This window comes from Fusarium pseudograminearum, chromosome 3 (assembly GCF_000303195.2).
Source record: "Fusarium pseudograminearum CS3096 chromosome 3, whole genome shotgun sequence".
NCBI classification, from domain to species: Eukaryota; Fungi; Ascomycota; class Sordariomycetes; order Hypocreales; family Nectriaceae; genus Fusarium; species Fusarium pseudograminearum.
The window spans coordinates 1,666,075-1,679,613 of record NC_031953.1 but is presented as its reverse complement, the minus strand read 5'-3'; the positions used below and the strand labels follow the sequence as shown (position 1 = coordinate 1,679,613).

The 13,539-nt window shown below is 49.1% G+C and overlaps 5 protein-coding genes across 5 annotated transcripts, besides 3 other annotated features; 2 read left to right on the top strand and 3 right to left on the bottom strand.

Moving 5' to 3' along the window:
* Nucleotides 1–78: 78 nt before the first annotated feature.
* On the bottom strand, nucleotides 79–2,065 carry FPSE_07229 (uncharacterized protein; the record flags this gene model as incomplete). The annotated part of the gene is made up of 2 exons (XM_009260347.1): nucleotides 79–1,912; nucleotides 1,965–2,065. 2 exons carry the CDS (start codon nucleotides 2,063–2,065, stop codon nucleotides 79–81), a joined length of 1,935 nt encoding a protein of 644 aa, XP_009258622.1.
* Nucleotides 2,066–2,633: 568 nt separating this feature from the next.
* Nucleotides 2,634–4,286, top strand: FPSE_07230 (uncharacterized protein; the record flags this gene model as incomplete). The annotated part of the gene is made up of 2 exons (XM_009260348.1): nucleotides 2,634–4,018; nucleotides 4,073–4,286. The coding sequence occupies 2 exons, from the start codon at nucleotides 2,634–2,636 to the stop codon at nucleotides 4,284–4,286; spliced, it is 1,599 nt and encodes a 532-aa protein (XP_009258623.1).
* A 2,586-nt stretch (nucleotides 4,287–6,872) lies between these two features.
* Nucleotides 6,873–6,904: a microsatellite.
* A 200-nt stretch (nucleotides 6,905–7,104) lies between these two features.
* FPSE_07231 (uncharacterized protein) lies at nucleotides 7,105–7,398 on the bottom strand (the record flags this gene model as incomplete). Its single annotated transcript, XM_009260349.1, has 2 exons — nucleotides 7,105–7,245; nucleotides 7,330–7,398. The coding sequence occupies 2 exons, from the start codon at nucleotides 7,396–7,398 to the stop codon at nucleotides 7,105–7,107; spliced, it is 210 nt and encodes a 69-aa protein (XP_009258624.1).
* A 716-nt stretch (nucleotides 7,399–8,114) lies between these two features.
* Nucleotides 8,115–8,150: a microsatellite.
* A 731-nt stretch (nucleotides 8,151–8,881) lies between these two features.
* On the top strand, nucleotides 8,882–10,871 carry FPSE_07232 (uncharacterized protein; the record flags this gene model as incomplete). The annotated part of the gene is made up of 3 exons (XM_009260350.1): nucleotides 8,882–8,980; nucleotides 9,123–9,908; nucleotides 9,966–10,871. 3 exons carry the CDS (start codon nucleotides 8,882–8,884, stop codon nucleotides 10,869–10,871), a joined length of 1,791 nt encoding a protein of 596 aa, XP_009258625.1.
* Nucleotides 9,858–9,880: a microsatellite.
* Nucleotides 10,872–12,207: 1,336 nt separating the features above from the next.
* On the bottom strand, nucleotides 12,208–13,236 carry FPSE_07233 (uncharacterized protein; the record flags this gene model as incomplete). Its single annotated transcript, XM_009260351.1, has 2 exons — nucleotides 12,208–12,922; nucleotides 13,046–13,236. 2 exons carry the CDS (start codon nucleotides 13,234–13,236, stop codon nucleotides 12,208–12,210), a joined length of 906 nt encoding a protein of 301 aa, XP_009258626.1.
* Between the last annotated feature and the right edge of the window lie 303 nt (nucleotides 13,237–13,539).

Genomic DNA, 13,539 nt, shown 5'->3' with positions numbered 1-13,539 from the left:
CATGAACTGCACGAATTGCATTATTTCAAGCCCTGGTGAAACGCCCAGAAAAGTCTACCATATATAACCACCATTTGTCTATAAGAGGCCGCTTGCTTTCAATGCCTTCATGACTTCGTCACTGTCCTTTTGGGCTTGTGTTCTGTGCTTCTTGTGTTCACCTAGGTTGATATAGTTCACCCAGAACTTAAGCCCCTCTAGTCCCTCCTCACGACACAACTCTCCTCGCTCCTCGGCCATCAGAAGTTCCTCCTCTGCAACACCGAGACTCCATCCGAAGCGCTCAGCGGCTTCCTGAGCAGTGACTCCACGGCCAAACTCCTGCCAGTCCCAGGGCACATCGCGATCCGGCGGGAACTCGTGAAGATCCTTCAGCCATGCAAGTATGGCTCTTACAGTGGTTCCGTCGGTGCGCTCGCGGCTCTGAACAACCATGACGCCACTGCGGAAGGTGCGCAGGCGGACAGGCAGCTTGAGCTTGCTCCAAAGTCTTGCAGCCTTCTCGAAATCTGCCGGACTGACGAGTTCAACACCACCTCGAGCTCTGTTGAACATGGCCCATAAGTCAACAAGCGTGATGATACCGCCCGCTTTCTTAAGCACGCCTCTCGAGTCATCTGTCAGGAACTCGGCCAAGTTTCTGGCTAGTTCTGATAAATAGAGTGACTCGGAGCTGCCGCCACCGACAATGTCCTTGGTCGTGACAAGGCCAAGTTGGCTTGCTGACTCCGCGAGGATGGCATTCTCCTCGGCTGATGCGTTGCCCTGCGCATTGTTCGTCTGCCGCGCAAACCGTTCTGCAAGGGCAATTACCTCCTTAGCAGATGACATAAGAGCCTCCAGATCCTCAAAGGCACTCCCAATGAGCAACTCGTTGTTTTTGCGCATGTTCAGGCCCAGCTGCTCCAGTCCAGCAATACCGACGCCCTTCGTTCGCCCCCCTGAACCACCATTGGTTGCATCGCTTGCTCCTTCATCTGTAGCCCGACTGTTTGGGGCCGGAGGGGCATCTCGAAGTAGCCATTTGCGCTGTGTCATGGAACCTTTCAGTCTTTCATAGAATATCTTCTCGCCTCCCCTCCGGAAAGAGATCTTTACACTTTCAGGGGCATCGCTCCCGTTTTTGTTGATCTTACTCGGATCGAGGACAGGCCCCGGAGAATCAGTTCTGACTGTTTCGGAGGCTGAGCTTTGCTGAATAGGGGATGGAACGTTGTTGGATATCAGAGGGCCACCGCACATCTCGCATGTCATCAAGGAAGGATGATTTGAGAAAGTGCACCGAGGACATTGAAATGAAGCAGATGACTTCGAACCATTGGAGGCATCAGTAAAACTTGGTGCAGGTAATTGATCCAAGTTTTCGGACAAAGGCCGAGGGCCAGACTGCGCTGGTCGTAACGGAAGCGGTGAATCAATAGCTGTTGAGGCTGCTGGACGATTACTCGCACCGGAAATCGCAGCTTTCAGAACATGGGCTAAAGACGGCTTGATGCCACAAGCTAAACATGGAGGAAGGGGCGTATGTGCGTTAGCAGAGGTTGGGTCAAAGTTCGAAGGGACTGGGTTTGAGAAACTGCATATTGTGCAGACCCAGGTCGCACTCGTTACAGGAGGCTCGGGGGGAGCTCGATACCCAGATTCAGAATGCCCAGGGGATCCAGAAGCGTTCCTTTGTGAGCTTGACACATTGGATATAGCGCGACTGTGATATGATGATCGTTTAGGTGGCTTTGGTATCAGAGTCACCTTGGCTGATGACTTGAGAAATCCAGCATAGAACTCATGGCGCTCTACATCTTTCAGGTCCAACGCCACAGAGTGTTTGCGGGGCTCTTGCTTGTCAACGTAACATACTCGATGTGAAGTCAAGTAAACCTGCCCATTCTGCTGATTGGGAAGCTTGAACTTGCTGCAATTTTGTCAACTCAAGCCTCAAGACGTCCCGGCAACAAGCAACTTACCCCTCATACAAGCCAACGTTGTCCTGGACAAAGAGAAGCACCTCATCAGGGAGATAAGAGGGCCGTAGTGCGGTAGTTAGGTCGATATGTTTCAGAAACATCCGTCATGGAGGTCAGAGTAAGTGAGAGGAATTCAGGTAGGACTGGAATGGTCGTTGATGAATGGATAAATGATGATGCAAGTAGAAGATGGCTTGCAGCAAACAGGCACTAGGATACAAAGAAGAAGCCAATGAATCCCACGCAAACAAGAAATGAACAAAGAAACAGAGAATAGATTTCTTATGTTTGCTCCAAATTCTGAGCCGATTCACTAATCCAAAAGGCGAAGTGTTTGGATGTCGAGTGATGTCTTCCAAGGCACGCGAGACTTGACTGGCCTCTCCGGGGTCGCAGGCCCCACTATGTGATAAGCTTCAAGACTGAGACCAAACTCGGGCGTGTCACCGGATCACAGTTTCTCCGGGAATGAGCAGAGACCTTACCGCCACCGCCTTGACTCGACCACGAGAAAATACCCTCAAAGAACCCTCCACACGTAACCGTAATTCAACCATCTCCAACGCTCATCTTGCTTCGCCATTTTGACGTTACATCACGCATCATCATTTTCTCCCCAACTCTTTCAGTGTAAAACTAACCCCTCGCACCGCTAGCATTTTCGACGCAATGATGCCAACTTGGTCAGCGCAGCAAGCGCCGAGCGTGACCCAGCAAACCGTACCGGCATCTTACGCCTATCCGACGAGTAAGTCATCATCTCACTCGCCCGCAAACCAGTTTTCTGTCTCGACAAGCCTGACACCAAACGCAGATCCTGCCTTCATCCCCGTTGCCGTCCGTCAAGGGTTCAATCAGTACGGAGCGCCGCCTCCTCCTTATGCCGGATACGCACCTCCACCACCCCCTGTGCAACCCCAAATGTCTTCTGCTTCGCCCGTGAATGGTGTAACTGCTACGCCAGAGCAGGCCAAGTCTAAAGTAGACTGGCCTGAATCTGTCCGGAGCTATGTTCAACGATCTTTCCTCCCCCAATACGACGAACCGACCGTGCCTCGTGCGGAAATCGAGGCTAAGCTTAAGGACACCATCGGTACTGCAAAGGCAAACGGCACGCTATACACGCTCGACTGGGACAGCATGCCTCTTCCCCAGGCCTTGGTGAAAGCTGAACGTGACGCAAGTACCAAGCAAAGTTTCCAAGTGCCCCTCAACTCCAAGAAGAGGAAATCTACCGATTTTGCCAGTAATGACAACTCCCAACCGCCGTGGCGTACTAACTCGCGATCTTCGCTCGAAGACCGTATTTCATTTTCTTCCCCCGAAAAGCGTGCTTCTATGGACGAGCCCCTACCTAAATCAAGTAAGTTCCAGAAGGAAGCCAACAAACGCAAACGCCGCTTCGAAAACGAATACAAATCACTCCGATCACCCAGTCCACCCCCGCCTTCATCTGGACCAATCGTCGGCACATGTGAGGTACTGGAGAAGAAGTACCTTCGTCTCACCGCGCCTCCAGTTCCATCTAAAGTCCGACCTGAAAGTATTTTGCGTCAGACACTAGATCTTCTGAAGAAGAAGTGGAAGCGGGAGAGCAACTATTCGTACATTTGTGACCAGTTCAAGTCTATGAGACAAGATTTGACTGTGCAACATATCAAGAACGACTTTACTGTTTCTGTTTATGAAATACATGCGCGCATTGCCTTAGAAAAGGGGGATATTGGTGAGTATAATCAGTGCCAGACCCAACTACGATCGTTGTACGGGATGGGCCTGAAGGGCAACCCCATTGAATTCAAGGCGTATCGCATTCTATATTTTATTCACACCGCCAACCGAACTGGCCTGAACGACACTTTGGCAGATCTAACCACAGCAGAAAAGGAGGAGAAGGCGATCAAGCATGCACTGAATGTGCGATCATCTTTGGCGCTGGGAAACTATCACAGGTTCTTCCAGCTCTACTTGGATACCCCTAACATGGGCGCCTATCTGATGGACATGTTTGTCGTTCGAGAACGGCTTGCTGCATTGTGCAATATTTGCAAAGCGTAAGTTCTTCTATCTACGATATTTTGACGAACTGTTTGCTAACTGGTTTCTAGATACAAGCCGGATGTCAAGCTTCGCTTCATCACTGAAGAACTCGGCTTCGAGTCTGATGCTGATGCGGCCCAGTTTGTCATCGATCATCAAGGTCAACACTTGTTGGAAGACCGAACAGACTACATTGCGTTCCTGACTGGCAAAGCTGGTCCTCTCTTCGAGGCTGCGCGTAGCACAGCATTCCAAAAAGTTGATATCAAGGGCCAGATCTAAGCCTTGCTCGCATCTTGGCGTTTCTTTTTCATTTTCATTTCTTTCTCATTGCGACTTCCTTCAACGTCTCATCTATTGAGACTTTTCTGTCGTTATGCTCATCGACAAAACATGATTATGCTTTCACTCTGGTGATATGTCATTCATGTAGACACGACCTCGGCGTTTTATACCCTGTTTCTGCTTAGGTGGCACCGGTATTTCGTGCCATTATACTCTGCACCAACCTGGGTACAGCATGATCATAGGCCATCTGTGCCGCTATACCTCGCGATTCACACATTAACCATAGCCTCGATACCAGCACCCAGCCTAACAACTGAGGCGACACGTTTGATGTACGGCGCATTACAAAATTGGATGGATGGGATGGACTCTAGATACAACAGATTTGTTTGTGATGCAGCCGGGTAGTAACATTTGACTAGCTTGCTCTTTCTTGTCTTGTTGAGGCCAGTGGATTGAAGGCTTTGCTGAGCTTTGGCAGCCGTTGTCCGTTGAGCCAGGTCTTTGTACACCCGCCTCAACAGGTACGAAAGTAGTTGTAATGCTAGGGAGTTATACGGAGTTTCTGGTCGGTAGTTTTCAGGTAACCAGCAATTGATATTATTTCCAAACGTCAACTGTACCTGAATCACTTCATGCATTCTTTTGCTAGCTGCGTCAGTGACGCTCAGTCTCAATCATCCGAGCTAATGCCGCTCTGGTTAAAGGTAATGTGAGTTTTAATAGTACTGTATAGCACTTGGCACTCGCCTCTACGATATAGCTTTAGGCATCAATTATAGGAAACCAGTAAAACAATTGTCTTTAACATATGAGGCGAAATTTTGTAACTAGAAGTACAATTCTCATAAAATAGCGATGACCTATTTGTTTTTAGATGTTTTTTACATGGCGCATTGCAAATTGTGCAGGTATATAAGACATAATAAAATAGTCCTTCAACGAGAACGCTACTAGGCCAGCTAGTGCAGTGGTGAACCGAGATCGTCTGACGCATTTGCGGTCAAAGATCGAAGCCTTGCGCTTCCTGTTCGAATCCCAGCCATAACTACCGCTTAGGTACTCCGGTACCTCTATTGTTGATAAACCCTATAGTTGAAAATACAGAACCTTTGCGCTTCGTGTGCAACCGACCACCCCGGGGCGATTCGTTCGCGAATCGCCATCGACCACCATCGGATTAGCATGACCTCTCTCAATCGAGATGACATAGGTCTTGGCTGCCGATACCTGTCTTGAGTACAGACTTGAAATTACTTAACTCTATGAGTACGGGGCCTTGGTAGTGCCCTGCCCCAAGTGCTCGGGAGATAAGGATAGACAGTAGTAACTGCTTACGCACAGCACCTCCATGCCCTCGGATTTCCGGGGAGACGAGGGGTTTAGTGGTGTTCTCACTTTTTGCAATTTTTATAACTCGGTATAGTTGTACTCTGCAATTAGAGATTAATATCCTTCTTTTCCTAACTTGAAGGAAATAAATAACTTGCCAGATTAGTATTATATGTAATAGTGTGTTACTTTACTAAATATCTTTTTACACTTAATGAGGTAGACTGTTTATTGGTTGTGTTAATGTGAGGAGGGCGACAAATAGCAAGTTCAGCAAGACCGTTTCTTGGTCGAAGCGAATGGGAGATTGACACTCTCAATTATGTCCCAGTGCAGTGGGATCTATCCGTAGACAAAACGGCGCCAACATGGACGGACAATGGCGGGGGACGCTTCCGGTAGATTATGGACTGAAACCAGACAGGGATAGGGTCCTTGGGATTAAGATATGCGAAGACTAATATGTCGTGTGTGCAGAATCGTGGAAGATATGATGGGTGAATGCTTGTTAGCATAATTAAGTGGCAGCATTTAATCCATAATGCTGGCGGCCTGAACAACAACGAGTGTATTGTACCGACCCAGGAACACAATATTGCTTCTTTAGCACTTTGATCTTGACCCAGCATGATGAGTGTTGCGAAACTGAGGCCATCTCATAAGGATTTATCAGCTGAAGAGATGAGCGCGCGGCTGTCGTTTGCATAAACCCAAGAGATCTGGACCACCAACATCCGGCATCAGATGGTTGTTTCTTTATGCAATGTGTATTGAGTTGAGTCAAAAACCAAGCCCTGTCATTATGCCGAACACATATGCCGCCGAGAAGATATGACATCAACAGCGGGACAGGGAAGAAGAGAACGAGATGCTGCATAATAAAAATCACACTCTTTTCGGCCGTCTCCATCATGATGATTTCTAGAAGCTAGTTAGTCCTTGGTACGGCCAGTCACAGTAGCAATTAATGCGGTGCGATCGATGCGTGGTCCCCCTGCATGCTGAACCCATTCCTGCCACGCGACGAGTTCCCCGTTTCTTCTAGTCTCTGATCAAATGTCCGGGAATTTCTCGAGTTTGATTTATTAAGTCATTAGCGTCACGTACTTTGGTGGAAAAGATGAGATGGAGGGACCCTAGGCTGCTGCACCCGGATATGACGAATCCACCATGATCCCCTTGCTAATTTGACCACACCCATGACCCGGGGATGAGCGAACGAGAGTGAGACGAGACAGGCGGTTGGCCCGAGTTGAGTCGAGTCGATTCGAGTCGAGCCGTCGACCTGGTCAGGCGTTAATCAAGGGAGGGCACTTTTGTTCTTTTGCTCTTTGTATGTAAGAGGGGTAGGATACGATAGGGATTGGTTCTGCAAGCGGGAGGTCTGTATGCTGCCCGCCTGTAGATGTGGTATTGTGGGCAGTGCTGGATGAATACTGCATATGTGTGGTAGATCTTGTGCCCTCTTGCAGCACGCTGCTCAGTGTAATCGTCTCGAAGCGCCGAATGGTGTAGTGTAATTGGCAGATTGAAGTTGGCTAAAGGCGACAAGGGTTGAATTGATGTTTTTAGTGGTGAAGAGCTGAAGGGAAGCGATGCAGGTCTTGGCGTTTTCCAAAATCTTTGAATAATGTCATAGCGAGGGGAGAACGGATACCTAATCAAGTCTGGTTCTTGTGATTTGAGTATCATCAGCTGCACTTACCGTAGGTAGTCTAACACAGACCGTTGCTGTAGGTAGGCCTTGAAGCAAGTTGTCAAAGCTCGAAACCATGATGGGTTGGGAACTAAAACTAAGCTAGACTAACTGGCCACCAACCAGATAGATCCATTCATAACCTCAATCATGCTGTCTTTTAAATTCATGACCATATTCAAATTGCGACTCCTATACCCTCCAGTCTTTTCTTCTCTTGTTCGTCTTTTTCGCTTTTTGATTTCTGTATCAGATACAATAATCTTTACCGTATCCTCCTTAATCACTACCATTCCCACTTACAGGGCCCGCATCTCTGGCAGATGCCAAGTTTGTCGCTACGACCCCTCCATCTATTATTACTGAATCACCCCACCTCGTACCTGAGGTAGTATTCATCTTTCAACCTTTTGTTCTACTATTATTCGAATGTACAGATAATCCTTCGCATTGTCGAATACGTGCCAAAAGAAAATCGAGACACGAGGTCTTTTGTTATTTCATCAAATCCTTGTGCTATTTCGCGTCACAGATTCACTGAAATCCAAGTTTCGAAATCCGATCAGTCACAGTTTTTTACAATTTGACCAAACCCAAGTCATCAGGTTGTTGCGAAGCAAAAGAAGCAAGCAAGCAAAATAACCAAGAAAGAAAACTCGTCTCCTCCCTTTAACCACCACTGAATCAGATCTTTGCCTCTCTACAATCTATTAATTCTCGACGCAAACATTTATCGACTTTGTCAACCATTACACAATCGCTTCCACAACGCTTCGGCCCACCTGAGCGAGTGAAGCACAGCGCAGCACATCATCACAACACAGCACAGCGAGTTACTGTGAGTGATATCGCCAACCCACCGCAGGTCAGGCTAGGTACATACTACCTGCCTCCGTATTCCGTCCCCCCTGGCGTACACTCGCAGCCCGACCAACTCACGTTGCGAGGACTCGCTCCACCCATTTTTTAATTTTATGTGCAGTGTGACCTGAGCCAGGCATTCACTGTAAGGTACCTCGTCTTGAGGGTCCTTCTTACCCCCCCACTCCACTACAACCGCCGCACTGCACGCGCTGCCCGTGCCCGGCTTAGCGGTTAGGTACCTGTAATCCTGTACCTTGCCTTACACCAATATCGGCTTGGATCGAAATAAGGTAGCCCAGCCCGCCGCCGTGCTCCCATCGGGTCCAGTTCATCTCTACCTTACTCAGGTCGTTCTTGCGATTCTTGGTCCTTTTTTTACAACCTCCACCTTTGAGAGATTCACAGCTTCCCAACTTGCAACTGCCCAGGAGGCATTCGGTTACACAAAAATGAAGGTTCGTCACTGCCCTTTTCGGTCGCCCATGCCTCTCGATACAGATGTCGTGCTTGGATTTCATCTTCTTGTGCCTCGCCTCACAAGGCGCTATTCGCATCTCTTTCTCACTGCCTGCGGTTGCCCCCCTCCCCCGCCGCATTCGACTGCAATCGTGAAAAGGCGCCCTCCTCGTTGTTACTTGTTATTCGCGTCACCTTTGCTGGCGCTCTCCAATACTTGAGCCATAAAAAGCTAACAGTAATGCGCTTCGTGCAGGCTCTTCGACGTTCGATCAAAGGTGATAAGGACAAAGGACCAGTCACTCCCAAATCAGCTGTCGCCATTGTTCCTCCCAAGAAGGTTGGTGGCCTCCCACTCCCACGCAAATCACAAGCCTCAATAATCCTCGAACCGGTTTGCCACATTGGGCGCCGCCATGGTCCCACGGCAAACCTCACATTAACCCTAGAGCTCCAATACTGATGCCCAATTCAATCTCTAGGTTATTCGAGCCCTTTACGATTACGAGGCCCGTTCCAGCCAAGAACTCAGCTTTTCGAGAGGCGATTTTTTCCACGTTATCGGTCGCGAAAACGATGACGACTGGTACGAAGCATGCAACCCAGCTCTTCCTGACGCCCGAGGTCTCGTGCCTGTAACCTTCTTCCAGGCCCTTGGCCGAACCGAGCGAGATAGTGCACAGTCCGACGGAGGCCAACCCCCCTCCCCGCCTAAGAACCCCGACCACGATTCCGGATACAGCGAGTCGCCAGCAATGCATCCTGCACCAGCAGTCATGTCACCTACCACAAACTCTGCGCCCCAAGGCCACCAACGAAATTCCAAGTCAGTCGGAAAGACAGGTGCCATGGTTTACGGAATCGTCATGTACGACTTTGCTGCGGAAAGAGCGGACGAGTTGGAGGCAAAAGCTGGCGAAGCCATCATTGTTATTGCACAATCGAACCCCGAATGGTTTGTCGCCAAGCCCATCGGCCGACTGGGCGGCCCTGGATTGATTCCTGTTTCGTTCGTCGAAATTCGTGATATGGCAAGCGATAAGGCGATTCAGAATCCAGGAGATGCAATCAAGCGTGCCGGTGTGCCCAAAGTGGAGGAATGGAAGAAGATGGCCGCCGAATACAAGAATAGCAGCATCACACTGGGCAAGTTTGAAGGAGGCGGTCCCGGACAACCTGGACAAGGTATTGAGCAAGGGATGGAACGCATGAGCATTCAACAACAACAACAACAACAGCACTCCCGACAACCTTCACAGAACGGAACGGTAAGTCGCGTCCCAACAAGGCAATATTAGCCAAGGGAAAAACTGACATCAATGCAGCAGCCAGGATACGCAAGCCAGCCCCGAACTTCTCAGCAACCGCAACCTCATCAAAGCCAGGTGCAAAAACCTGCTGCTCCTCTCCATGCTCCTCTCGAAGCACGGATACCACGATACTGTTTTGCCGAGGACAAGTACTGGTTCGTGATCGAAGCCGTGCTTGAAGACGGACGACAATGGGAGCTGTCTCGCTACTATGAGGACTTTTATGATTTCCAGATTGCCCTGCTCACCGAGTTTCCGGCCGAGGCTGGCAATACGGGGACACAGAAGCGCACTCTGCCATACATGCCTGGCCCGGTCAACTACGTGACAGATGCCATCACCGAGGGTCGACTGCATAATTTGGACGCCTATGTTAAGAACATGCTCAACCAACCCCCATACATTTCAAGATGTAACCTGGTGCGACAGTTCTTCGCGCCCCGCGAAGGAGACTACGAGATCGATCCCAACGACAACGAAAATGAATATCGTCTATCGCAAGGCTCTCAACTCTCATCTATGGAATCTCCCGCTGGTGGATCTCAAAACAACTTAAATGGTAGCGGATATGGCTTGGCACCATCGCACCCTGACATGCAAACACAGGCATCGTCGTTATCGCAACCTTCACAAGCCTCGTTGGGCGGGGGTATGCAAGCTCCATCACAACCACCATCCGCAATGAAGATCAAGATGTATTTCAACGGTGATCTCATTGCCATTCGAGTACCGACGGATATTTCGTTCCAGGCACTATACGACAAGATCTGCGATCGCTTGAAGATTCCAGCCAACGAGGAGATACAACTCTTCTACAAGGATGAGCCTACTGGAGACAAGCCTAGCATGATAAGCGACAACGATCTGGATTTCGCTCTTCAGCGAAACGAGAAGCTGCTTCTCTACGTGGAGGCGGTATAAGTGCCGAACCTCGCTGACGACGATGATGTTTCAGCTTGGTTGCATTCCTTCAATACCCGGATCCAAGTAGAGAGTCAAAACCCCACCAATAAGGGCAACATCTGGACTCGCTGTATATTCTCGCCCTCCAACAACCACGCTGTACCGTACAGAGCCTGAAACCTTGATAACGTGCGTTTTTCTCTTCAAGAACGGATCTACAATTTCTCATGAGTCCCCAACGGACGACACGCCTACATTTTTCCCTTTTCATTTTTGTTTTGCCTGTACTCTTTGCGGATTTATGACGACACGTCGGCGAGGAACTTGATGCTTCTTTGATACCATTTTATTAGCTGAACGACTCATAACCTTTTACGTTCAGTGTACCAGACGTTCGTTGTCTTTCGTTGGGCCTGCAGTGCCCCCCTTTTTGCTGCTTTCAACCCTTTTGCGTACCTTCGTTGACATTCTGCCTTGTGGCAGGTGCCCGGCCTTTGAGTGCCGTTTTGATATCACATGACTGAACTCAGTACTTTTCTTATTTTTTTTATTTCTTTAGTTCCTCACCGAAGGTGACTAGGCCTGTGGAGGGTGGTTGGGATAGGGAGCAAGGGCAAGCAAACGTGATTGTGCTCTGCTGCAGCACACCAGAGATGAGGATGGCCAGAAGATTTGCGCCAGGACGGTAACCCCGATGAGCCGTATAAACAAGCTTGACGAGCCATGCTCGTGGGTTGACAAGATGGCGGGTGGCCTGTCTCGCACGACATGCGAGGAGCAGGATATGAGCACTTCGAGTGCGGACGTGAAGGTGGAGGTGGAAAGCATGATGAGCGCATGCATATGCGAGATGAATGAAAATAACAATTCAATTGGCCTTTCCCTTGAAATGATGTGAGAAACTGAGTAAACAACGTCAAATACACTACTTGACATGTTGTATTTCAGTTTCAGTAACATGATATCCGCAGTGAGTGCATTCTTTGTGCTTGAATTGTTTTTTTATGCATGAGTCAATCGTATCAGTCTGGACTCTTTACACACCCAGCCTGTCTATGTTCTATCTAAAAGTCTATCGTGGGTAGCAAGCAGATCGTCGTCGTATGCTCTTTGTACGTTTCGCCATCCTTTGAAAACCATGAAATGCAACATTAAATCCCCCAATTGCCATGAGCCGTTACAAGACCAAACCAAAAAAATGCAACCATTTTATTACGCAGCTGCGTAACTGTAAAACGCCAGGAACAGGAACCAGAACCAGAACCGGAAATATGAGGTCATGCTCATCCTTTGGGGTACCAAGAAGAGGAATGTGTATGTGTGTGTGATGTCAGCGGCTAAGAACGGACGCTTCTTACTCCAGCTTGGTCATGAGGTTCTTGCGTACTTTCATGTTGACGACACCGCCAACACCAAACGCAGGAACAATTCGACAGATTCGCGCAATGGAGCTGATGAACCAGTTGCGGCGCACAAGATCTAGTCGGTCTCGTAATGACACCACTGCGCCTCCAGGACCAGTCGCTTGACGGTTGTAGAGATCAAGACCAAACAAATGCATTGGTGTAGAAATGAATTGCACCATGGCTGGCGCCATGAACTGCGCCGCGTAGAGCCCAGACACTCTCTTCTTCATCTCGGCAGAGAACTTCTCGTCCAGAATTGGGCCTAGTAGAGGCGGGACGTTGAACGAGGCAAAGATGGTCATGCAATCGCGCAGCGCAAAGAGTCCGTACGAAGCCACAGGTACAGGTCGGGGGACTACTCCGGGGGGTCCAAACATGCGCACAAAGACCTGGTCTTTGTAGATGCAGACACCGATGTTGGCGGCGCTCGAGGCAGCGAATTTTGTCGTTCCAGCCGTCACGCTCGAGGCGGGTCTGTTGTTGACGGTCGAGAAGGATGTGTCGACGGCGTTAGCGGTAAGATATGTGCCGCCGTACAGGCAGAAGATGAGCGCGGTGGGTTTTGAGAAGAGCAGAGTGTGAGGGCGTGTGATGAGAGTTCGGAGAGAGGATTTGACCGAGTTGATGAGAGTGTTTGCGCCTGAAGCGTTTTCCATGATGGAGCTGTTTGTCATGATGTCAGCTTTTTTTGTCCGTGAAGATTCTTGGCGAAGTCGGCCATGATTTTTCCTCGTCTTGTCTTGTCTCGGGGTCATGCGCAAACAAGAGGAATAATTATGTACTTACCGGTCAATAATGGCAATCAGAGGCGCAACCATAGAGGCAGCGCTCGCAGCAGAGAGGAAATCAGCGCCGAGTCGTGGTGCTAGGTTCTTGGTGTTCCATGTGTTTTTGGTGGTGATCTGCTCGGTTGTAGTTGCCCCGGCCAAAGCCAACGCTGGCGCATCTGAGTCTTTCATGATGTTTGATTTTGACATTGTTTTCCCTTGGTAGTCCTTTCTTGCCCTTATCTTTTCAAGTCGTCGTTAAGAATTGGAACAGAAAAAAAGAAAATAGTATGACGGAGAAAGATAGAAAGGAAACAAACTAACTATAAAACGGGGAACGGTAAGAGGTAGTCACTTAAGCTTGAGACGGGGGGGAAAAAGCTAGGGGTGGGATAAAAGAAAGCGATAACGAAACGAGCGGCAGTAAACCCCGAAGCGAAGCAAATCCCTTAGTTTAGAGTGGGTTGGCGTAACTAAGGGTATCCTCCGCTATGTTAGACCCTCTTCTCGGTA